The 23,757-nt window shown below is 37.0% G+C and overlaps 3 protein-coding genes across 3 annotated transcripts; 1 reads left to right on the top strand and 2 right to left on the bottom strand.

The window, feature by feature from the left end:
* The first annotated feature begins 6,423 nt into the window (after positions 1-6,423).
* On the top strand, positions 6,424-11,227 carry LOC145619455 (protein RER1B-like). Its single transcript, XM_081674145.1, has 4 exons — positions 6,424-6,634; positions 6,832-7,217; positions 10,506-10,686; positions 10,790-11,227. Exons 2-4 carry the CDS (start codon positions 6,874-6,876, stop codon positions 10,838-10,840), a joined length of 576 nt encoding a protein of 191 aa, XP_081530271.1. The 5' UTR covers positions 6,424-6,634; positions 6,832-6,873; the 3' UTR covers positions 10,841-11,227.
* Positions 11,228-13,158: 1,931 nt separating this feature from the next.
* On the bottom strand, positions 13,159-17,138 carry LOC145619231 (phenylcoumaran benzylic ether reductase Betv6-like). Its single transcript, XM_081673878.1, has 5 exons — positions 16,890-17,138; positions 16,636-16,770; positions 14,111-14,348; positions 13,733-13,936; positions 13,159-13,442 (listed from the first exon to the last, which is right to left on the bottom strand). Exons 1-5 carry the CDS (start codon positions 17,070-17,072, stop codon positions 13,276-13,278), a joined length of 927 nt encoding a protein of 308 aa, XP_081530004.1. The 5' UTR covers positions 17,073-17,138; the 3' UTR covers positions 13,159-13,275.
* A 1,383-nt stretch (positions 17,139-18,521) lies between these two features.
* LOC145620302 (putative pinoresinol-lariciresinol reductase 3) lies at positions 18,522-22,334 on the bottom strand. The gene is made up of 5 exons (XM_081674944.1): positions 22,071-22,334; positions 21,823-21,957; positions 20,094-20,331; positions 19,745-19,948; positions 18,522-18,897 (listed from the first exon to the last, which is right to left on the bottom strand). Exons 1-5 carry the CDS (start codon positions 22,248-22,250, stop codon positions 18,731-18,733), a joined length of 924 nt encoding a protein of 307 aa, XP_081531070.1. The 5' UTR covers positions 22,251-22,334; the 3' UTR covers positions 18,522-18,730.
* Positions 22,335-23,757: the final 1,423 nt, after the last annotated feature.

Raw genomic sequence — 23,757 nt, 5'->3', positions numbered from 1 at the left:
AAAATTACCTTATAACAGGCGTCGTATAAATTGTAATCTTGATGTAAATTTTTTTTAACCTTTAATAAAACGATTTGGAAAAACCAAAATCGAAGATTAGTAATTCTTGTCAAGTTTAACCAGATCGCTCTAAACATTATAAAACTCGAGTCAATTCACTCATTTGCCATCTACCAACCTAGAAATTTCGTCAAATTAGGGAATTTCCAATTTCCCATACGCTAGCATATTGCAATCACTTGGAATATTACGCATGTAAAATGGAATAACAAATTCACCAAGTACAGGAAATAAATACGAGCAAACCCAGAGATTTTTTTTTTTTTTTTTTTTTTGGTGCAAAAGAGGGAAAACCCGAAAATAAAAAACAATTACACAACCAAACGTGGCAATGCCACTCCTACCATATCCTCCCAGAGAATGTTCTTTATTTCGATTGGAGGATCATCGAAATAAACCACATTCTCTTGGAGCCCAACCCCCAAATTGGCGAGTTGATCCGCCACTCTATTCCCTTCCCTAAAACAATGACAAATATTGAAAAAAGAACCAAACAAATTACAAAGACGACGACAATTACTAATGATGTGCACACATTCTCCCTGCGGCTGGTCTTCCTTGGTGATAGCCTCCACACACGCTTTGTTGTCCATCTGTATTGCTAGCCTTGAAATGCCTTTCTGGTGAGCTAATTTCAGTCCATACTCAAGAGCAAGAAGCTCAGCTCTATAAGCAGTACAAATGCCAAAATTGGCTGCAAATCCACTAATAAATTTGCCCTGCTCATCTCGAATAACTCCTCCACCTCCTGCTATTCCTGGAGAACCCTTTGCTGCGCCATCTGTATTCAGAGTCCACCAGCCTGTAGGAGGAGCTAACCATCTAACTTGCACTTCTCTTCGAGCTTTGCACGCTTGGTTGCTGCTTGAATGAGGCAAGACAGGAGTGGAAAATATACCCCAAACTTCTTCAGCTTGGCTTCGAATAAAGGGCCCTGTGTCACTCGGAATTTCCTCACCCTTTCCAAACACAAACTTGTTACGCCACTTCCATATCCACCATAAAGTAATAGCAAAACAAGTGGGCCATTTTTCAGGAAAAACACTACCTTCAGCCTCTAGATTTCTCACCATCCATTGCGATAGATCACCATTGTAGAAATCAGGATTGATTGCTGCACAACCCACACTAGCCCAGATTTTCTTTGCAATAGGACAGTCACGCAGTAAATGAAGCAGGGATTCATCTACTCCAAGGGAACATCTGTGGCATAGAGGGTCATCAGTGAGCTTGCGCTTTAGCCTATTTGAATTACACAATAGACGATCATGGAGAGCCAACCATAGAAAGGTGCGAACCCTCTGCTGTACTGGAGTTTTCCAAGCCAATTCCCACTTTGGCTCCCTGGGAATAACATCATTATCACGCATCAGACTCTCAGCACTTTTGCAAGAAAATTTCCCATTATTTGTTCCTCTCCAATAGTGAGAATCCGCAGCAGTAGGGTCATCTATCAAAGAGTGAGCAGCTATTTGTTTCACTTGTTGTTCGGGTAGAAGATGGGCAAAAAGTTCCCATCTCCAACCAACACCATGCTCCCACATTTCTTCCACTATAGCACCTTCAATAGAGCTTGGAATATTAGCAGTAGCATACTCACGCAGAGGCTTGATTGAGGCCCAGCAATGCTCCCAGAATAGCGTTTTACAGCCATTACCAACTGCTACTTGTGAACCCTTCTTGATCCAAGCCTCGTTATCTGTTATGCCCCTCCACACGTTGGACATACTTGAGGTAGGTGTGAACATATCAATGTCACACCTACCTTTACAGTACTTGGCTCTAAGAACTCTCGACCAAAGGGCTTGTGGTTCAGTTAACACCCTCCACCCAAGTTTTGTTAGAAATGCTGAATTGGCTTGCCTAGCTGATCGGATACCCAAACCCCCTTTGTCTCTAGGAAGCTGCAATGTATCCCATGACAGGAGGTGGATTTTCTGCTTCTCATCCGAGCTGCCCCAAATAAATCGTCGAGCTTTCTTGTCAATTTCATCACAAATTGACCTTGGGAGTTTAGCTGTTTGCATTGAGTAATTAGCAAGGGTGGTTAGAGTAGATTTTGCAAGAGTTATTCTCCCTGCCAACGAGAGATATTTAGTTTTCCACCCAGTGAGCCTCCTGTCAATTTTTTCACAAAGGTGAGAATAGGTTTCCCTAGTAACTCGGCTAGTCAAAGTTGGCATACCCAAATAAAGGCCCAAATCATCCGTGACTTGCATTCCCAATTTGTCACTAATTGCCAGCCTATCTTCCTGCTTCATATTTCGTGAAAAATAAACACGGGATTTAGGCAAACTGACCTTTTGCCCTGAGGCACTACAAAACCGATCAAGACAGTCCTTGATTACTAGAGCTTGTTCCTCCGAAGCCTCTGCAAATAATATGAGATCGTCCGCAAAAAACAAATTTGAGAGTAAAGGACCTCCCCTACTTGCGTAGATAGGTTTCCACCTCCCCTTGATTATTGCCTCCTCGATAACTTGGTTCAAACGCTCCATACAAATAACAAATAAGTATGGAGAGAGCGGGTCCCCTTGACGAATTCCTCTAGATGGATAAAAAGCATCCGATTTTTCCCCATTCCAAAGGACACGCATGGATGGAGAAGTGACACATTCCATGATGACTTCAATCATGATTTGAGGGAAGTGCATTTCTAAAAGAGTATCTCTAATGAAAGACCACTTGAGCCGATCATAGGCCTTTTCAAAATCGATCTTTATAGTCATGTAACCTTTACCCCCTTGCTTTCTCTTCATCGTATGCAAAACTTCTTGAACTATGACAATATTATCCGTGATTTGCCTTCCCGGGACGAAACTTGATTGAGACTGAGCAATTATTTTCGGGAGAACAAGCTTGATTCGATTTACAATAGCCTTTGTAATTATCTTGTAAGTCACATTACAAAGGCCAATTGGCCGAAATTGAGAAGGGAGTTCCGGATGGTCAAGTTTGGGAAGAAGCACAAGGAATGTTTCATTCAGAGTGTCGGGAAGTCCTTTTCCTTCTAAAGCTGCGAGAACCATGTCATACACATTAGGGGCAACTAAGTCCCAGTTTTTCTGGTAAAATAATGCTTGAAATCCGTCAGGGCCCGGGGCTTTGAGTGCCCCCATATTGTTAATAACAAAGTCAATATCTCCTCGAGTATATGGTCTGCATAATTTCCTCCAGTCTTCTTCTGAGAAATGATCACATATACCCGTTGGTATGTTGTATACCCCATCATCATTATCAGCAGTAAACAGTGTAGCAAAATAATTCACCACCTCATGCTTGACTTGCTCTTTATCATGAATCCACTGCCCATTGCTATCTTTAATAGCAACAATTTTATTTCGCCATCTTCGAATGATCGTACTAAGGTGAAAAAAGGTAGTGTTTCGGTCTCCGTCTTGAATCCAATCCACCCGTGCCTTTTGATACCAAAGCATCTCTTCTTGATCAAGAACCGTGTCCAATTCTCTCCTCAGCCGAGCCTCGAGTTTAATTAACCCCGAGTTGCGACCAAGAGCAAGTTTTGTTTGAACCCCCTGTATCCTCGCCATCAATGTTTTTTTTTCTCGAAAAATATTATAAAAAACCTCTTTGTTCCAATTTTGAAGATCATTGGAAAAAGAATGCAATAGGGGGACTAATGGAGCCGATTTGTCCCACTTCTCCACCATGAAATCTGCAAATTTTTCGTGAGACAACCAAGCTGCTTGGAAGCGAAACGGACGATCAAGAGCATCAATAGGAGCAAAACCATTAGAGGAAATAAGCAGAGGACAGTGATCCGATTGGATTGCAGGGAGGTGTTTGACACGAGCCGTGTTAAATCGAAGGCCCCAATCCGAGTTGCATAGAGCTCTGTCTAATCTTGCACTTCTTCTTGTGTCAATAGAATTTCCTCTAGCCCATGTGTGAGTTGGGCCAGAGAATTCCACTTCAATAAGCTGATGATCTTGCACCCAATGGTTGAAGTTGCGACTCCGTCTTGAAGTTTCAGCACAACTCGAGCTACGTTCCCAGTCATATCTTGTTTCATTGAAGTCACCCATGAGAAGCCATGGTTTGTTATTCCTCTTTGCAAATTCAGATAATTCACGCCACAGATCACGACGATTAGAGGGGTCAGGACTTGCATAAACAGAAGAGAAATACCATGGTTCTTCTCCCCTTCTCGACACTTCCATTGTGATGTATTGATTTGATTGGTGAATAGGGTCTATGGTAACCAGTTCATTCTTCCAGTACACCCATATTCCACCGCTAAACCCTTGTGCATCAACACGAGTATGACCAGTGAATCCCAGAATATTACCAACACGCACCGCATGATCACCACCCATATGAGTCTCCACCAGAGCAAGGACAATGGGCTTATTAATCCGCACAACTTCCTTCAGAGCAGTAAGAAATTCTCTACTTCCAGCACCTTGTACATTCCACACCATACACGTTATGGGAAAGGAATCAGCAATCAAATTATGTTCACTATTCATAAGACCTAATGAGTCAGGGAATTCAGAATGATAGGCATGAGACATTGCACGAAAAGCTTGATTAACTTTCCAGGGCAATTTCAATGTCACAATTAGCTCCGGTGTCATCTGACTCGACACCGACCATGAGTGTATCTCCACCTCCACCTTGTGAATCAGGGGGTCTACTGTTCCCAAATAAGGTTCTGTCATCGGAGAGGTTACACACAGGATTTTCTCCGGGGGTATTCGAACACAAATTGGTCTCGGGGGTAGCTGAGACATGGGAAGGGTCTAGGGAATTTTGTGGACTGGAAATTGGCTTAATGCTGACTTCGTCTGTTTCTTTGGGAAGGGCTTCTGTGGTAGCTTGGAAAATAACTTGTGTGTTTTCTTTGCCAGCTGGATTGATATGTGAGGGAATAATTGGATTGCTCACAAAGGGAATATTTGTGGAGTCTGTTAAGATAGTAATTTGCTTTGATTTATCTTTTTTTCCTATTTTGTTTCCAATTTTTGATTTACCCAAAAATTGTCCCTTTGAGCTAAGATTCTCAGAAGATTTTCCTAGGATAAAAGGCAAATCTTTAGCATGATTATTATCTTTTTGAGAAGCATCCGCCAAATTAACCACATTATTCTGAAAATCCCTAGAATTAAGGCTAAGATTACCCAAATTCTCCACACTATCCTCGCCCAATATTTCCTCTGTTTCCTTATTCTGCTGTTCCAATATAGCAAATCTTGACCCGGTTTGCGTAGTTTGCGGAGCGTTGACTCCCTTAGGTTGACTCTGGCGTTGACCACCTTGCTGCACTGTTTGAGCTGGTGCACCACCAGCCTTGTCCTGCTTTCCTCCTCGTCGCCGTGGTGGTGGTTTTTTCACCATCATCCATGTTCCATAATCATGTTGTTCAACAGATGGAATTGGTATCTCCTGATCCCTATCCTGATGCATAGCAGCTACATCCTCACTGTCCGACTTATTTTGATCATTAAAATTGCAATGATCACCCTGATGGCCAATTTTCCCACATTTGAAGCATATCATTCGAAGCCCTTCATACTGAACTTTCCAGATTTTCCCTTTAAGCCAAAATTTTGACAGCAGAGGCTTGGTCAGATCAAGTTCCACACTTAATCTTGTAAATTGGCCTCTTTGAGCAAGTTCAGTGTTATTGTCAATTCGAATAACTTTGCCAATCTTTCCTCCAATCAATTGCAAGAATTCCTTGTCAAAATATTCGACAGAGAGATGTGGGATACGGACCCAAGCTGTTAAGAAGCGTAAAGGTGCATCATCAGGAATAAAGTTGGGTTGCCATTTACGGATTGTCAAATAGTTGTCATCTAACATCCAGGGACCCTGAGTGAGGACATGGTGATAGTCTCCAAGATTAGAGAATCTTGCTATAAAGTAATCATGCCCTATATCTGTGAGAACCAGACCCCCCTTCAACTCCCATTTTTTCTTGAGTCTCTTCATAAGCGCCATATACCCAATCTTGCTATCAAACATTTTGATAATAAGAGTGTGTCTCCATGGCTCTCTGATTCTACGCTTCTCCTCCTTAGTTAACAGAATTATGGGGCATTTGGGATCATCAATCCAATTGTCCGGGGGTTCATCATCATCAGAGATGTCGTCTTCATCAATATCAAATTGATGAATTCTGTCATTTCCCTGTCGCATTTCATTTGCAACCAAATCCCTAAAGGATACAGTCTTATGAGTAGTAGGCTGACTGTTTGGGGCGTCAGAAGGGATTATAGTATTCTCATTATTGAAAATGATATGATTAATTTTTCTCTTTGGCTTTTTGGATGAGCGATGAATGAGGTCTTGTTCTTCACGGGAAGGAGCAGGGTTGAGAGAAGTGGTTATCATCGAGAGAATTTCTTCAACCCAGAGATTGGTAGGCAGAAGAAGCATTGAAGAGAGAGAAAAAATCGGGATAAAGAGAAAGATAAAAAAAATTAAAAATAAAAATCCCCAAATCTCTCAATTCTACTCTACGACTTTTCAAGCATCGCATTTTTCACCATTACCACTGTCGGTCTAACTCGGATTTCACTCGCCATTTCCAAAGCTTCAACTCTTACAGGTAAATCAAACTTTTCTCTCTCCTCAATTTATTACCAATTTAACAAGAAAAGATTCATCTTTTTCTCGTGAAAACAACCAGATCACACTATTTCGACCTTATTGTAAAAATTAAAGAAAAACCCACATCGCAAAATTCTTTAATTTAGCTGATTTCCCCATAAATTTCCCTAATTTTGTGTGATTTTTGGTGGGCAGATCTTGTATTGCAGCAAACCCTAATAAATCTAGGGTGTATTAATGGAGGGAATAGGTGGGTCATCTTCAGAATCTCCGGCGAGCAAGAAACTTCATGAACTTTCGAGAATTTACCAGTATTACTTAGATAAGACGACCCCACATGCAGTTCCAAGGTGGGTAGGAACCCTAGTTCTTGCTGTGATTTATGGATTGAGGGTTTACTTTGTTGAAGGGTTTTATGTAGTTACATATGCTCTTGGGATCTACCTCTTGAATCTGCTAATTGGGTTTTTATCCCCTTTGGTTGATCCTGAGCTTGAGGTTTCTGATGGCCCCACTTTACCCACAAAAGGTTCTGATGAATTCAAGCCCTTCATTCGTCGTCTCCCTGAGTTTAAGTTCTGGTAAATTCTTATTTTTTTTGACTAATTTATGTTGTTTTGTGCAATTTCAGCTTTAATCTTAATTGTTTTTGGTTTGACTTTCTTGTGGATTTGATTTAGGTTTTCTTAATGATTGGTAGAAGAATGTATGTAACGTTGTTGAATGATTTAGGGAAATGATTAGCATTGTAGATTATAGGTTCTCAAATGTAACAATGAGTTTCATGGCATTAAAAAATTAATGGAACTATTGCCAGTGGATTACTGTTAATGATGTTTGTCAGTGAGGTTGATAGGTTGGAGATCAAGGTAATGGGGTTTTTATATCTTGGAGAATAGAGTTTGGAGTTGTTGCCTTGTTGGTATTTTATCGTTGTACAATTTTCTTGATCGTTGAAATTGTTAGATAAGTGATCTAGCGTCAGGCTTTTGTAAGTCTCGGTTCTGACAATAGTTGATGAGGAATTTTGGAGAGTGCTGGGATTTGTGTGTTTATATTTTAATGGCAGTAGTTGTTGGTGAAATAGGGGCATTGTGTGAAAATGTTATTAGAGAGTCAGTTCTTAAAGGCTTTGTAACAATTCTTGTCAAGTTTAGCCACATTGCTCCCATGGACTCCCACCTCATAAAACTCGAGTCAATTCATTTGCCATCTGCCGACCTAGACATTTTGTCAAAATAGGGATTTGGTTTTGGTTTTCGTTAAATCTTGGTCGAGGAATGTTTGTAGTAAGAAACTTAAAGTTGTTTGATGATTTAAGGAAATGATTAGCATTGTAGATTTTTGGGTTTGGGAATGCAACAATGGTTTTTGCAGACTATGCCAGTCGCAGTTGATAGGTTGGAGTCTTGGAGATCAAGGAAAATGAGGGTTTTGTTTTTAAAGAATAGAGTTTGGAGTTGTTGGCTATCGGTTTTTATGGCTTTGTTGATATTTGAAAGTTCTAGATGAGTGATCATTATAGTAGCTTTGGGCTTTGGAAGTCTTGACAATATTTGATGAGGCATTGGGAGACAGCTGGGATTTGTGTGTTTATTTGTTAATGGTTATAGTTATTGGGGTGCATTGTGTTAAAAAGGTACTGCCGTTTTGAGGCTTTGATATTCTTGTTGCGGTAACAGTCATGTTGAAGCTGTTTCTTTTAGATAGGGTGGTGAAGAGTATGTTACCTAGATTAACCACTCCAATCCTAGTAACATACTTTCATGCAATTTGAAAGGCAGGTGGCACTCTTTTAACATCAAGGAGGATGTCTAAGGTTAAGATTTTTGTTGAGGGCATCGGGAAATTTTCAATGGACAAGCCTTTTTATGCTTATTACTTCATTCCTTGCTGGCTATTGCACTATCTCATGTAGTTTATCTTTAAGACTGATGTTTTCTATGGCTACGGTTACTTGGTATTCCTTTGTTTTCCGGGTTGAGGCTGTGGTTTCTTTCATATCTTACTGTTACTTGAGAATGTTGAGGGACCCTTGGTAGAGATGTTGATTACGTTTCTTGTAGACATTAGACATTTGGTAATTTATACTAATCCCGCTGCTCAAAGGATTCAAACTAAGAAATTTCTGCACCAGGCCTTGTCAGACCTTTCATTTGATTAAGACAGTTCCAATAGTTTATTGAAATTTTGCTCTCTTTGATGCATAGATGTTGATTAAGTGCTGAAGAAGAGCAATCTGTGTCTTGTAAGATAAGTTGCTGGCTTCGTTTATGCATTTATGCTTTCATAACATTTCAGTGAAGCATTATGTGTATCTCAAAACCTACGCAGTGAAAAAATTTCCATTAAAAATCAATTAGGGCGCCACAAAGGGCATACGGGGAAGATATATGATTGAATAAATAGGTAGCATAAGTTGTATTGAATCAGCTAGAAGCTGAGAAACAGATTTATATCCTGTGAAACAAATTCTTGATTCTAAAATTGTGGAATATGGACTCTAGAGGACTACCGTGGGATTTGGGTTGCTACCGTTATGAAGACAGATATATTTAGTGAAGGACTTTGGATTGTATAAATATTCTACTAGTTCAATGGTTTATGGTGCCTGTATTTAACACACTTGTACTCGTTCCTGTACTGGACATTCTCAAATGTATTGCATTATAATGCTCTTGATGAGCTTTCCCAAGGATCAGCATTACCATCTTTGTTATCCATTCAGGATACGTTGGGGTCCACTGTTCTTGGCATAAGTTGTTATGTGAAGTGGGAAGACGTATTATGTTACCCATGAAGCAGGGAGCTATCGTTTGGATACACATAAATGGCTTCCGTAGTGTAATTGATCCTTTTTACAGTTGATTGTTTTAGCTACCTTATAGCATTGTAGGTTTATGTTCATGGTATCCAGTCTACATATGGGTTGCCTTGACTCTTGACTACAAGATATGGGTGACGAATATAAATTAGTGTTTGTTTGGTCATCTGTAGGAGAGATTTAGGGGATAGTTATTACATAGGTTATCATGGAAATGAAAAAGAATGACACTTTTTGCTTGGTTATTGAAAGTTTAGGAAGGTTGTAAGGGGTGAGATGATTTTATTTTATTTTATTTTTTTTAATTTGTGATGGAGGGAGTATTTCATTTTACAATTATCTAGAATCTGAAAGAGAAGAAATGTTCTATCAATCTAGTTTAATATAAACTAATGAACTATGGAAAACATATATATGATATTGGTCACTTGTTTACTCAAAAGTGAAGGAAGTTTAGATAAGAGTATTAATATCCTGTGTATGTACTATTTTGATGGTTTAAGCTCTTCTTCATGTAAGTTGTACACATGTAATTATACCTTTACAGTTTTGCTCTGATTGTGCATGGTGAGCTTTTCCAAGGATTGGTAAGTTGGATGATACTTTTGGTTTTACTTGGATGTCTTCACTTGGGTTAGTTGAAGTTGCTATGTGAATTTGATAAGACATTTCTTATTAGTTATTACCAATGAAATGAGGAGCTTGATTTAGGACTGAAGTATTGGACATGTTGGCTTGCCTACCATTTCTGGTTCTTGTTTTACAGTTGATTATTCTGATGCCGTGGAGCATCACAGGTTTGAGTTCTTGGCATAGGACTATATTGATGTGATCTTGGCTCTCTATGAGAAAAACTGATGAGTTGATGTTTAAGAAATGTTATCATATCATGAGAATTTAGGCCTAAGGTGTGCTAAGTGTCTAACTCTCTAACTTCAAGAAAGCTGGTAGCTGTCAACTGTAATGTAACACATTCTTAGTACTTTTTAAATATACATAGATATGCCTTTTTTTTTTTTTAACAATCTCCCCTCTTTCCCTGCAGGCACTCCATTACTAAGTCATTCTGCATAGCATTTGTTATGACTTTCTTCTCTGTGTTCGATGTCCCTGTATTCTGGCCAATATTGCTGTGTTACTGGGTTGTGCTGTTTGTTCTCACCATGAAGCGTCAAATAGCACACATGATCAAGTACAGATATATTCCTTTCAGTATCGGAAAGCAGGTAGGTGTTCCTCTAGTTGCAATTTCTGTATAATGTTTTTGGCAGTCTCTGACTCTTTGTTCATGATGTAATCTTCTAATTACTTTTTGATAATGTGATACAGAAATATGGAAAGAAACCTGCTGGATCAACCAGTGGTTCTCGTGCTGACTGAATCACCAAGAATTCGCAGGTATTGGAGAAGTGAAAGATCAATCCTTCCTCAAAAATTAGTTTAGGACAAGAGTGAAGGGGCATATTGTGAAGATTCAGACCAAATATATCTTTTTATCTGCGTATTTCAGAAGTATATACGGTATCTGGTTGCATTTTATTACCCCGCAGCTTTTCCTCTCGTCAGGAGATTTGTTGTTGCTTAGATTGGACCTGGCCTTGTTTTTTTAACCGTATTGATTTAACGGTGTATTAAAAGCTCCAAGTATTAGCAAGGCACATCCCCTATTCATTTATTTTCTTGTTCTTTTTTCTCCTCAAATACTTCCTACTATTCTAGATTTTGAATACACTATATTAACTGTGCTACTTGAAGTGCATTTCATAATATGCTCTACTTTATAATTTTTTTGCAAATATGTTGCTATGTATTGTCGGCCGTGAAATTTTTTGGTTTAATCGAAGCTTTTGGTGCTTAGTATTTGATTTTATTGCTACTTATGAGCCAAATAAGGTCATATTAGGGCAATTAAGTTCATACGAAGTATAAAAGCAAGAAGAAGTTTGGAGACGGGGCAATAATTTTGATAAGGACCATTAAATTACGATAAGTTCCAATTGTAGCTAATTTGTGACCTTTTCACTCCATTTATTGCAAATTTCAGCATCAATTTTTATTCAAGGATTTCAGAGCTGATTTTAATAGCTTAACTGGAAAACTTAAAACTTTAACTCTTTAAATATGATCATTGGTATAATTCTACATCTGTTTATTTATTACGTAGTATTTTTATTTAAATTTATTTGGCATGATTATAAATTACAACGCAGCTAATTTATAATATAAACTAATTGCCAAGGGTCTAGTGTATGGCCATTGAGCAACAAGCATTTTACAAGCCTAGGAAGTGCAAGGGATCCTTTTTATACCCTACCAGCATCGAGCATGCACAATGGTGAAGAAAAATAAAATTCCTCACCACTTTCTCTCTAACTTTCCCTCTCCTCCACATCAGATTTTTTGTGAGGAAATTTTTTTTATCCCATCAATGAAAAAACCAAAAATTCTCTTACCAGTATCTCATTAATGGACTATAATACGATGAATAAAATAATTTGACTTATGTGAGACAAAATGCATAATCATCGAGTGTGAAATGTGAACCCTCAAAATTAACTCAACTAATGAACTAAGACATGGAGTAGTTATAAGTTATGTAAATTGTTCAAATATCGATCATTTTTTTTAAGAAAAATGGAAAAATGATTTACTCTTCTCAAGATTAATTTTTTAAATAATCATAATCAAGGAGTTATGGAATACTAGCTAGCTATTGTGCATTTGTAGTCAATAATTCAAAAAAAGTACACTATACAATTTGATACTCATAAAGTCATAATACTTGTATTGTTTTGTTCCATTTATTTCAGAGAAACAAATTCTAGAGACAAAATATAATAGGTTCATAGTTCATACTTCGTACTCGTAATACATATGTCTATAGAACATCATACCCTAACATAATATACATTGATTCATTTTTATGTAGTGTAACTTTTATAGTAAATCAGTAATATGCATATGAGTTTTGCTGAAAATTGACTAGGATTGTGAAAAACATTAAAGCCTCTCACTATTATAATCCATAATTATAAATTAAAAAAACCAATCTCTTTCCTTCATATTCCATCACATTGATCACAAATTCACAATATGGTTGGTGGCAACTGCTTTGGGCCTACTTTGGCGGTATCATGGTTCTTTGGACCCAATTGGTTGTTTTTTATGATGTCCAAAATATGGAAAATGGCCTCCATTTACTTCTCTTTGTGCTGTGGTGTTAGCCTGTATCCCCTCATGAGTTATTGCGTCACCCACCAGTTGACCAGCTATATTATGTAACGCTGACATATATGCTGTTCATTTTTTTTTTTTTAAAAAAAAAAAAAAAAAAAAAAATTGTTCATATTTATTTACTTAGATATATACAAGTACTAGATAAGTTTGATGAACAAAATTTGGGTAATGTCATTTTGAGTCGTTTTGACTTGGTACATATAAAAGCTAATGATCAAAATCAGATTATCATTATCAGACGGGTATTTCAAATTGAGTCGCTAAGCCTTTAAAAACAATAATTTTATGGTATGTAATTTGGAGCACATTTCAACAACACTATATAATGCACGAAATATATAGTTCCATGATTGAATATATTATTTAGCTACATCATATAATACAAGTGATCATAGTTCATAATACAAAGCAAAGGTTTCACATTCTCAACATCAAAAGGGAAAGCTGAGAATTGTGATCCCTTTATAGTTCCTTTTTTTTTTCTTCATGGTTTTCTCTTTATAATTAGGCAGAAGAAACACTTGCATCTTGAATAGGAATAAACCTTGGAAATTTTGATGGCCAAGATGTTTCAAATCCTAAACAAACTGGTTGAGGTATTCGTCCACAGAGGTGTATTTGACATCAGGATAGAGTTCAGAAGCTTCCACTCCAAACGATGGCTCGATCTCGAAGTTAGTCTGATCACCCCTCACGAAAACAGCATGTCCAATAGACAAAATGACATTGACTGGAGGTGGAGAATCTGCAATAGTAGCATCACACCAATATATCAACCCCGACATTAGGCAAATCAATAAGACTGACATCCTAATCAAGACTTGTTTAAGACAAAGTATCGGGTGCAACGGTCACATAGTGCTACCAAACATGCCACTGATCGACTAACGAATATGAAATGTCACATTGTACTAACTTGTTACACCTTACACGCAATACCTTTCTAAGCTGATGGTTGAAGCCTAGGATCGGTTTATAACTTTATATACTCTCTCACTTTATGTATATGGATCTCAACATGATTAAGTGACATACCTTGGATATTCTTCAAGACTTGCTCTTCAGGAACATACTCTTTCTCAAGAGTTTTACCGATCTTTTTCTCCCACAACGAAACAAGCTCGTTGAAAGACAATATGTTACCAGCAGGTTTGATGTAGAGAATCTTGTTTAAGGTCCTTGGATCGTCCACTGCTCGAATGGTGTAGGTTCCAATGTCATCTTCCTTGTTGTAAACCGCTGTAATATACCATTTGGACAAATAATATCAACTTCAGATGCATGGTATAAAGACTCAAAATTATGAAAACTGTAAAGATATGACTGAATCAAGTAAATAAATGAATTAATATTATTGCAAGATCATTCAAATAATTACTTATGACAACCTTATAAAACTGTGCATCAGATTACCTTTAGCATTTCCATCACCCAAGATGACAACTTTATCTCTTGGTGGTGCTGTGGCTCCAGGCTGAGAGAAACTGGGGAGAAAGTAGCCAGCAAAGTTGTTGGATGACACATAAGTGTAGGGAATTCCAGCAGCCTCCACTGATCGACGGATTTGAGATTTGATTGCAAATGTCGATTTTGCAGGCTCCACAGCACTCGTACGATCCACATCCACACCAAACTCCGAGGGGAAGAACCTCTATAGACCCCAATGATTTGCACAATTAGTAAGGATCAAAATTAAGGAAATTTTTGTTCCTTGTAGGCTTTTAGCTTGTGAACACCTTTTTCTTTTGCTAATTAAATGTATAATTAATTAATAGTACAATATTTTTTTTTCTGATCTTTATCAATTAGATTACATAAGATGACTAGATGAGTAATAATTGGATCAGATGGAGTAACACTAATTGCTTCTCAATATTCTCATACACAAACACTCTTGGGACCATTTGAAAAAGAGGGAAAAAAAAAATATTTATGGACTGAAAACTAAAGGCACCGAGAATTCAGTGGAATGTCTCAACATCAACAGTCCATAATGAATGTAATAGACTCCATTTGTTCATTACATCAACAAGTTTCATTCAAGACACATTTAGGTAGGTTTGCAACATTTTAAGTTAATCTACTTAAAAACTTCTTTAGCAGTTTACATATAAGAACTAGGGTGCTTTATATTTGTGTGATTTAGATCAACACGGTTTGGTATTCCCTTTGTACGGATATAATAGTAGTACATACTTTCTCGTTTCTTTTTACTTGCAACACAGCCCTGTGGCTAGAGCTGTCAAAAGTTGACCCAACCCGAAATACCGACCCTAACCCTAACCCGTCTGAACCCGAAAAAAATGGCGACCCGAACCCGACCTAACCCGACCTGAAACCAACCCTAGACCCGAGTTGACCCGAGCATTTGAGACCCGAACCCGACCATGACCCAACCTAGAGAAGACCCGACCCGAATGTGACCCGTAAATTATTAACCTGAACCAAACCCGACTCAAACCCGAGAATGACCCAAACCCGATTTAACCCGTCAAAACCCGAATTCAACCCGACCTGTTACTAACCCGACCCGAGTTCAACCCGACCCGTGCCTAACCCGACCCGAAATAAACCCGACTTGTTATTGACCCGACCCAAATTCAACCCGGCTTGTTATTGACCCGACCCGAATTTAAACTCGACCTATTACTAACCCGAATTTTAGGATTTAGGAATTTTTAGGATAAAAAGAGTACTCCGTATTGACTATTGAGTTTCAGGCTTTTTTTCAATTTATTAACATGGATTCTAATTATAAAACAAAAGTGGCCTTTCTCATCTTACTTGACTTATCTCTTACATAATCCTCGTCAAAGAAAACCTGAACTGGACAGCAGCCAAAAAAAAAAAATTAAACAAAAAAATAAAAAATACACGGGACCCAGACAATAGCAAGTCTTTCTCATCTTACTTGACTTATCTTTTTTTTTTATTATTATTTTTTTAAGGGAATTCAAATCTTTGACTTGAACCACACCTGAGACCGACTTGGAAATGATCCGACATGATTATAACCCGCAAATTATTGACTTGCCAATTTGAACTCGAGAATGACCAGACAAGTTTAAATGACCCAACTTGATTGTAACCCGCAAATTATTAACTAAACCCGACTTGAACCCAAGAATGACCCGACTTGGAAATGACCCGATTATAACCCGCAAGTTTTTGACTTGAACCGAACCCGACCCGAACCCGAGAATGACCCGACTTGATTATGACCCGCAAATTATTGACTTGAACCGAACCCGACTCAAACCCGATAATGACCCGACCTGATTATAACCCAAAAATAATTGACTTGAACCGAACCCGACTCGAACCCGAACAAGACCCTAACTCGTTTAAACCCGTAAAAACCCGAATGTAACCTGACCTGTTCTTCACCCGACCCGAATGTAACCCGACTTGTTATTGACCCGACCTAAACCCGACCCTAACCCGATAAGATGTATGACCCAACATGACCCGACTCAAGCATGACCCAACCCGAACCAGACCCGCATAGGTCCCGACATTAACCCGTACTGACCCGACCTGATATGACCCGACCCACACTAACCCGACTCAAACCCGACCCATTTACCCGAATTGACAGCTCTACTTGTGGCACGTGTTTTAAGGTCGAGTTTATATGATGTAAACGGACAAATTATTTAAAATAATTTTTACAAATTATACTTAGCCCTATTCTAATATTCGTGTAAAAATTATATTGATAAAATCGCTCGTTTATCTACACTAATCATCTCCTAAAACTGCGTGCCTAAAAGGTGTGTTGCAAGTAAAAAGAAACGGAGGAAGTATTATTATTTTAACTATTCGGGAAAAAAAAAAAAGAGTCATCACATTTTCTACACTATACCACAAATTAGATCACATTTTGCTCATGAAACAACATACAATTCTTCATAATAAAGTGAGTGAAGGATCAATACCTTAATATTGCCAGCTTCCTTAATTGCATCAATAATTTTCACTTGATCCGCCAACAAAAGGTAACCAACTGTTGAGATTACCACATCTACTTGCTTAATTGCTTTCACCAAACTTTCATGATCATAAACATCTCCCTACATACAATAATAACATGTAACAACCAAATTAATATCATCTCAAATTTCCTAGCAAAAAATCACAAAAAAAAAAAAAAAATATTAGTAAAAGCTAGCCAAGAACATTTTTTACGTACCGAAACCAAATTGACACCTAAACTCTTAAAGTTGTCAATGATGGAAGCCTTAGCAGGATTAGAGAGTGTCTCATTACGAACAAGAGCGAACGTTGGGTGGCCCTCCTTAGCACTCGCTTCGACAACGAATTTTCCGATGTATCCTGTGCCTCCGATCACCAAAATCTTGCTCTTCTCGGCCATTGTCAAATAATGCTTTTTTTTCAAGGAAATATTGTGAACAAGAGTTTTACTAGAAAGGAGGTAGAGGATGATTGTACTTTCTAGGAGAGCTTCATGTCATGCTATTTAAAGTCGCTAAAGAAGATGAAATTACAGTTATGACCTTGTACTTAATTGTAGTACATTGTTAAGATTTACGTCCACTTTCATTACTTAGATCATTAACATGTCTACGTTAACGCTATATTTGTTTAAGGGTGAAAAAAGTTACTATCTGTATTCAATTTTTCTGAGATGTCGTTGACTTATAGTTTACAATTTATTTTAGGAAAAAGGTGACAACTAATCCAAAATTGTATTATGTGGGCTAAATCCGAATAACACAATTTATTAGTTAAAACATGAGTTTTAGTTCGTTTATTTAATACGAGTACCTAATTGGGCTAAATCCGAATAATAACATATTAAAAATTTCTAAAAATGTGGTTGAGAGAGAATGAATATAACCCAAAGATCCAACTAGGGTAAATTATCATATGAAGTACTCCCTATTTCCTACTATATACTGCATTTGTCCTTCACACGGATTTAACTATCACCGAACAGGTTCAATCACACTATCAACAAGACTATTAATTCCAGAAGGAGGAAGTATTTGGCGACTAGCTAAAAAGATCATCTACGGTATGGAACTGAAGTATAGATGCTGCTGCAACATCGTTACCACAAGACAAAAACGACACCTTGGTACTAGAAGTTGTTAGCTGGTCATCATCATCAAGACTAATGTTGGTCACCTTCATATAGTTCCTTAGACTACTTTTGATTTATTTCGTATGGCTAATATAAAGTACTAGTGGTTGGTAGTCGAAGCTTCAGTAATCAGTAATGTTTACTCATCTTTAAGTGCACGCAAAATATGATAATTAGACTAAAAGAGAGTAGTTTAGTCATCACTTTGTGCTGTACTGCTGCGCTAGTGTGCTCCAACATGGGCTCATGACTATTAATAATTGAGTCACCCATTCAGCGTGCAACGATAATTTGGTTACTGAAATCATGTCATGAGAACAATAATGCAGAAAAGTGATCAAAATCATATTATAAAAATGAAATACTGGGACCTATGTTACAAATTAAAATGTGGCTTCCAATTATTTTTTCATCATAGTATTATATTTAAACTAGAACCTGATTAGTTTCAAAAAAATTTGCCACTTTCCTCCAAAATACAACAACAAAGCCTTAGTCCCAAAACATTTAACTCTTTTTCTCCAAAATATTTCAAACAAATGGGTTGTCTATTATTACCCACAAAGGTGTGAACCTACTAGTTCAAGGTACATCCGCACGAATGCACGATCACACCCAAATTCAATGAGTCTCATGTACCTTTTATTACAACTCTCGTGTACATGTTAATATAACTGCGAGGTCACAAATCCACAGTCTAAAATATACTCCATATAGGTGTATGTAAGATAAAAAAAATGAATACGAGGGAGCATTAAGCCATTAACGATAGCTGTTAAGTGTTTAGACAAGAAATGAGTAATAGTTTCAATGTACTGTTCCAGTAACTCGATTCGTCACTGGACCTCTAAATTCTACCTATATGATACGGTTACCACACATGCTCAACCTACAAAATAACCAGAATGATTAATATACACTAAGTTTCACAGAAGGGTGTCTAAATACTGGCTTATTGTAGTGTACTTAAGGTGAGGGTATAACTTAGTTCCTTCCACACCACCAGATGCCTCGACATCAAAGTACGTCTGATCCCCCTTCACAAAAGCAGAGTATATGAAGATAAGCTCCATGTTGTTTGGAAATTGGGTTTCTGCAACACAGAGGAATAGTCTTAGAGAAATCTATACAGCATATGGTATTAAAACCACACAGCATGCGTCCCCCTTCTACTGAAGAACATAATAAGTAATGGAGTACCATATTATTGGAGAGCTTAGAGCACATTTTTTTAATCTTGGTGAATGCCCTGACTTTCAACCCTATCACCCTAATTAAGACTATGTTGGTAACTCAAGGGCTCCATGACCTTGAACAACTAAATCTTCGGGAAACGATTGACATAGTTAACAAAGAAGAAAGTTACTACAAACCTTGAACAGTTTCTAGCTAGTGCCATAGTTTTAAGAATTGAGATATTAGGCTTCTTGGTTAAATCACAACACTACAAACCCCATACACTATACGCCTTCTGTCCTAAAAAATTATACCTCCCCAAAAAGTAGGCCACTTTCTAAATCTAGTAAATTAATATTTGAATGTCCACAGTGGTAAGGTAAAGAAGCTATAATAAACAGTTTTGCCGTGGTATTTTACTTACAATGCTAGAAAATAATATCAGATCTACACCAGCCTGTTTTATAGGGACAGTGGGAAAAACTTATATATTCAGCTTCTCTTGTATAAAGCATTAATAAAACCTAATAAAAGGATAGTCATGGTAGTGATGTAAAAAATTAAATTGTGAAGAAAAGCAGTGGAATTTTTACTTAAATTCTTAGAACGACTATTAATCAAAAGAGGCACATTATTTAGGGACAGTGAGAGTGACTTATTTCAGTTCTATTACTAAGTACTCCGTATAATCATGAACAAGACCAGCAGAATAACACTCCATAAGTGAATTAACAAAAACTCAAAAGTCCGAAGCACTGCAATACCTTTGATTCTGGTAAGAAGCTCTTCTTCTGAAACATGTACTTTCTCTAATTCTTTCCCAATCTTACTTTTCCAGACATCGACCAGTTCGTTCATGGAGTAAACGTTACCTTCAGGTCTCAAATACATAGCCTTATTCAAGGTACGTGGATCATCTACTGCACTAATTGTGAAGGCAGCAACATCAATTTCTTTCACGAACACACCTATACATGAGAGCAAATAAAAGAATTACTTCTTGCATTCTCGAAATTCCTAATAACAATATAATACTATATAATATCAATCTAGAAAATCTCTTATGCAGCCTATACAGGATAGACAAAGGAGCTGAACTGCAATTTAACAGACCTTTGACATTTCCATCTCCAAAGATTGTAACTTTGTCCTTTGGAGGAGCTTTAATCCCAGGTTGAACCAAAGATGGGAGTAAATAGCTCATGAAGAAATTGCAACAAATGTATGTGTAGGGAATCTCTTCAGCTTCCACAAGCCGCCTTATTTCAGCTTTTCTTGAATAAAAATTGTGGTCCATGCCAGATATTTGGACCTTGTCCGGATCTGATCCAAATTCTGAAGGAATGAATCTCTGTGAAATGATAGGACGTTACGGTTACAACATTGCATATAGAAGCAAGATCTGGCATAAAAGTATTCATTTAGCACTCTTAGTCCAAGTACACTCTTATTTTTCTATCAGAACATGATTCCATTGACGAAATGACTACATTAATAGTCCCATGATCAAATTATAGTTGCATTGTTCAGACTTCAGAATGGTAGCTAAAAACAAATATCATCCTATTTTCTATTTGATTTAGAAAGCCTCAAACAGCTAGGAGTTTTTTCCTTTTGTTTTCCACTGATTTAAAACTAAGCAACTCATGTTGAATGGGATATAGTTGATTTTATGTATCGGATGCAAATGCAACAAGGCTATATTCTGAATTCTAGTAGCGAATTCCATTTCCATGACAATGAGTAGGACCATAAGTCATGGTAACATGGTATGTCTCTTAAATGATTTACATGATGATTGGCATGCAAAGAATCTTTCACTCAAAAGAGGATAAATTGGGAAATTATATCAAAAAGACCTTAAAACCTTTTAATTCTCAAATAGAGTAAACTGACATGGACCCTCACATTAAGCTCTACCAAGCCGAACTTGATCTAGTGATAAGCTTCTCATAACTTGAAGTCATAGAACCAGATCCTACACGTGATACATTAAGGGTAGAAATTCCTTGCATTGCCCTTGCCCTCAGGTCTGACCTTTAGGCTGAGCCGGGGGATCCATGAAGGGTACAACTCTAACTAAGTCATTTACCCTTACCTATCCTAAATAAATCTTCATTGAACACTAATCACACACAGTTATTCCCTGGAATAAAAATAAGGGACCCAATCATATTAGGAAGTACGTACAAAACAACTCAGATCTACTCTAAGCACAAGATCTGGAGAGCAATATGAAACTTGTGTTGTGAGCAAGTGTGTATTAAACAAATTTCCATGACTGTTCTATTCACCTTTAAAAAATCTTGACAAATAAAATTTAGATAAAGATCAATAAGTTTTATTAAACACAAGTTACGCAACCAGGTTCACTATACAACTTGACTTCATATAAGTTCAGGAAAGTACGAAAGCTCATCTAAAGTCCGGATGAGGAAATCCAAGTAAAAAGAGCAAGAATCTTTGTTACTTTCTGCGGAATAAATCCTAGTACAAGTACAACCACTATGCCTGTTATAAAATGCTCACCACAGTCACACACAAACTCAAACAAAGCAATCACACTAATTAAACAAACCCAAAACAATGATTAAAATAATTGTGATTAAGCATTAGAAAATTAACTCTACTAAATGCATGTGTTCTCAAATGCAATTAAATTTATTTTTTTTTCTCCACATCTAAACATCTTTTTGTTAATTAATGTAGTTTTGCATGTTTCCATGATCCCAGCAAACCTAATTAACAATTAAACAAAACATAACAAAAACAATACTCTACTGCATCACATTATCTAAGTATCAAAATTCAGATTATAAATAACTAATGAAAAAGAATTGACCTTTATACAACCAGCAAGTTTGATGGCACGAATCAAACTCTTCTGAGCAAGAACTTGCTTAGATGGAATAGCACAAATTACAACATCCACTTTTTTCACTGCTTCAAGTAAACTCTCCTCATCTTCCAAAGAACCCTTCAACAAAAAATTAACAAAATATAAATAACTAAATATATAAAAATACCCACAAAAATTAATGAATTACAAAGAAATACCCACAAAAAATTAAGAAGAGGGTAGAAAAAGACCTTAAAAAGAAGGGCACCAGCATCTGAAAGAATTTGGAGTTTCTGAGATTTTAGAGGATCGGAAAATGCTGTTTCTCTGATAAGAGCAAATGTAGGGTGAGATGCATCAATACTAGCTTTTGCGATGTGATAACCCAATTTTCCAGTTGCTCCAATTATTAAATTTCGGCTTTTCTCCATTTTCCGGTTACCGGAGATATCATCACACTAATTTTGCCCTTTTAAAAGTTTTTCGATGTATTTTTATTTTATTTTATTATTTTTTTTATTATGGGCGTTTGAGGTTGACGCTTCCCATTGGTACAACCGTGGTTTTGACTTTTCCCATTGGTACACTAAAAATTTTTTGCCTTCCCATCGGTACACCCATGGTTTAGTCTTTTTCCCAACCGTGACTAACACCGTTAAAAAGTATTTCGTTAGCTTAAAATAATTAAGGAAAAAACTATAATACCCCATTTAAACATATAATGTCTTGATTTGCGTGTCGAAAATTGTTCAGTTAAAGTTTTGGGAGTCATGTTAGTCGTTAAGAATCCAAATTAACCTCGAAATTAGCAAAAAAAAAACGTAAAGGTCTCATATGCGTTCAAAAAATATCTCGATTTGCGTGCCATTACTTTTTTGTGACAGTAATTTTTCGATTAAGGTTTTAGGGGTCATTTTCAACCTTTAAGGCACTAAATCGAACTCGAAATTGTCAAAAAATTAATGAAAATGTCTCGTTTTGCGTGTCTTGACTAAAAAAAAATCATGATGTGCAAAATGAGATATTTCCCTTAGTTTTTTTTTACTATTTCGAATTCAATTTAGATCTTTAAAGGATAAAAATGACCCCTAAAACCTTAACCGAAAAATTACTGTCACAAAAAAGTAATGGCACACAAATCGAGATATTCTTTGAACGCATATGAGACAATTTTTGCTAATTTCAAGGTTAATTTGGATCCTTAACAACTGACATGACTCCCAAAATTTTAACCGAACAGTTTTTGACACGCAAATCAAGACATTAGATGTTTAAATGGGGTATTATAGTCTTTTCCTTTATTATTTTAAGTTAATGAAATACTTTTTAACGGTGTTAGTCACGGTTGGGAAAAAGACCAAACCATGGGTGTGCCGATGGGATGGCAAAATTTTTGAAGTGTATCAATGGGAAAAGTCAAAACCACGAGTGTACCAATGGGAATTTCCCTTTATTTTATTATTTTTTTATTATGGGCGTTTGAGGTTGACGCTTCTGTAGAGTTGATCAAAATTCAGGCTGGGGTTTAACGTCAAATCTCTGTCCAAACCCGTATAAATTAATGGGTTTTATTAACTAAAAAAGTGTTTTCTGGCTTGCTCAAATCCGTTCTTTTCCATACGTTTTCACCTCTGCACTTTTAGTATGTGATTATTTTTTAATTTTATTTTGGTGAAATGGTAATGTATGGGACTTAGGGGAAGGCATAGTGGAAATGTACAATGAACTAATGAAGTACGAGTAATCTTTACCCACATGCTAAATGTATAATGCTCATTGAGTCATTGTATATATGTTACATGTATTCTGCTCGTATATTATCGAGCACATGGTCTAAATTAGAGCTCATATAGTCATATATACGATAAGTTCTAATAAGTCGAAACAAGCTCATATCTATCGATGGTGAGCTGGCTGTTCATATATTTCTATCAACGA

The sequence above is a fragment of the Chenopodium album genome, chromosome 27 (genome assembly GCF_948465745.1).
Source record: "Chenopodium album chromosome 27, dcCheAlbu1.1, whole genome shotgun sequence".
NCBI lineage: Eukaryota > Viridiplantae > Streptophyta > Magnoliopsida > Caryophyllales > Amaranthaceae > Chenopodium > Chenopodium album.
Note: the sequence above shows the minus strand (reverse complement) of the source record. Positions and strands in the feature narration are given on the sequence as shown.

Coding starts and splice junctions, on each gene's coding strand:
- LOC145619455 (XM_081674145.1), top strand. CDS start 6,874: ATGGAGGGAATAGGTGGGTCATCTTCAGAATCTCCGGCGAGCAAGAAA. Junction 7,218..10,505: donor CTCCCTGAGTTTAAGTTCTG/GTAAATTCTTAT, acceptor CTTTCCCTGCAG/GCACTCCATTACTAAGTCAT. Junction 10,687..10,789: donor CTTTCAGTATCGGAAAGCAG/GTAGGTGTTCCT, acceptor AATGTGATACAG/AAATATGGAAAGAAACCTGC.
- LOC145619231 (XM_081673878.1), bottom strand. CDS start 17,072: ATGGCCGAGAAGAGCAAGATTTTGGTGATCGGAGGCACAGGATACATC. Junction 16,771..16,889: donor TAGGTGTCAATTTGGTTTCG/GTACGTAAAAAA, acceptor TATTGTATGTAG/GGAGATGTTTATGATCATGA. Junction 13,443..13,732: donor AGTCTTGAAGAATATCCAAG/GTATGTCACTTA, acceptor CTACTATTGCAG/ATTCTCCACCTCCAGTCAAT.
- LOC145620302 (XM_081674944.1), bottom strand. CDS start 22,250: ATGGAGAAAAGCCGAAATTTAATAATTGGAGCAACTGGAAAATTGGGT. Junction 19,949..20,093: donor TGGAGATGGAAATGTCAAAG/GTCTGTTAAATT, acceptor TCTCATGTATAG/GTGTGTTCGTGAAAGAAATT. Junction 18,898..19,744: donor GCTTCTTACCAGAATCAAAG/GTATTGCAGTGC, acceptor TCTGTGTTGCAG/AAACCCAATTTCCAAACAAC.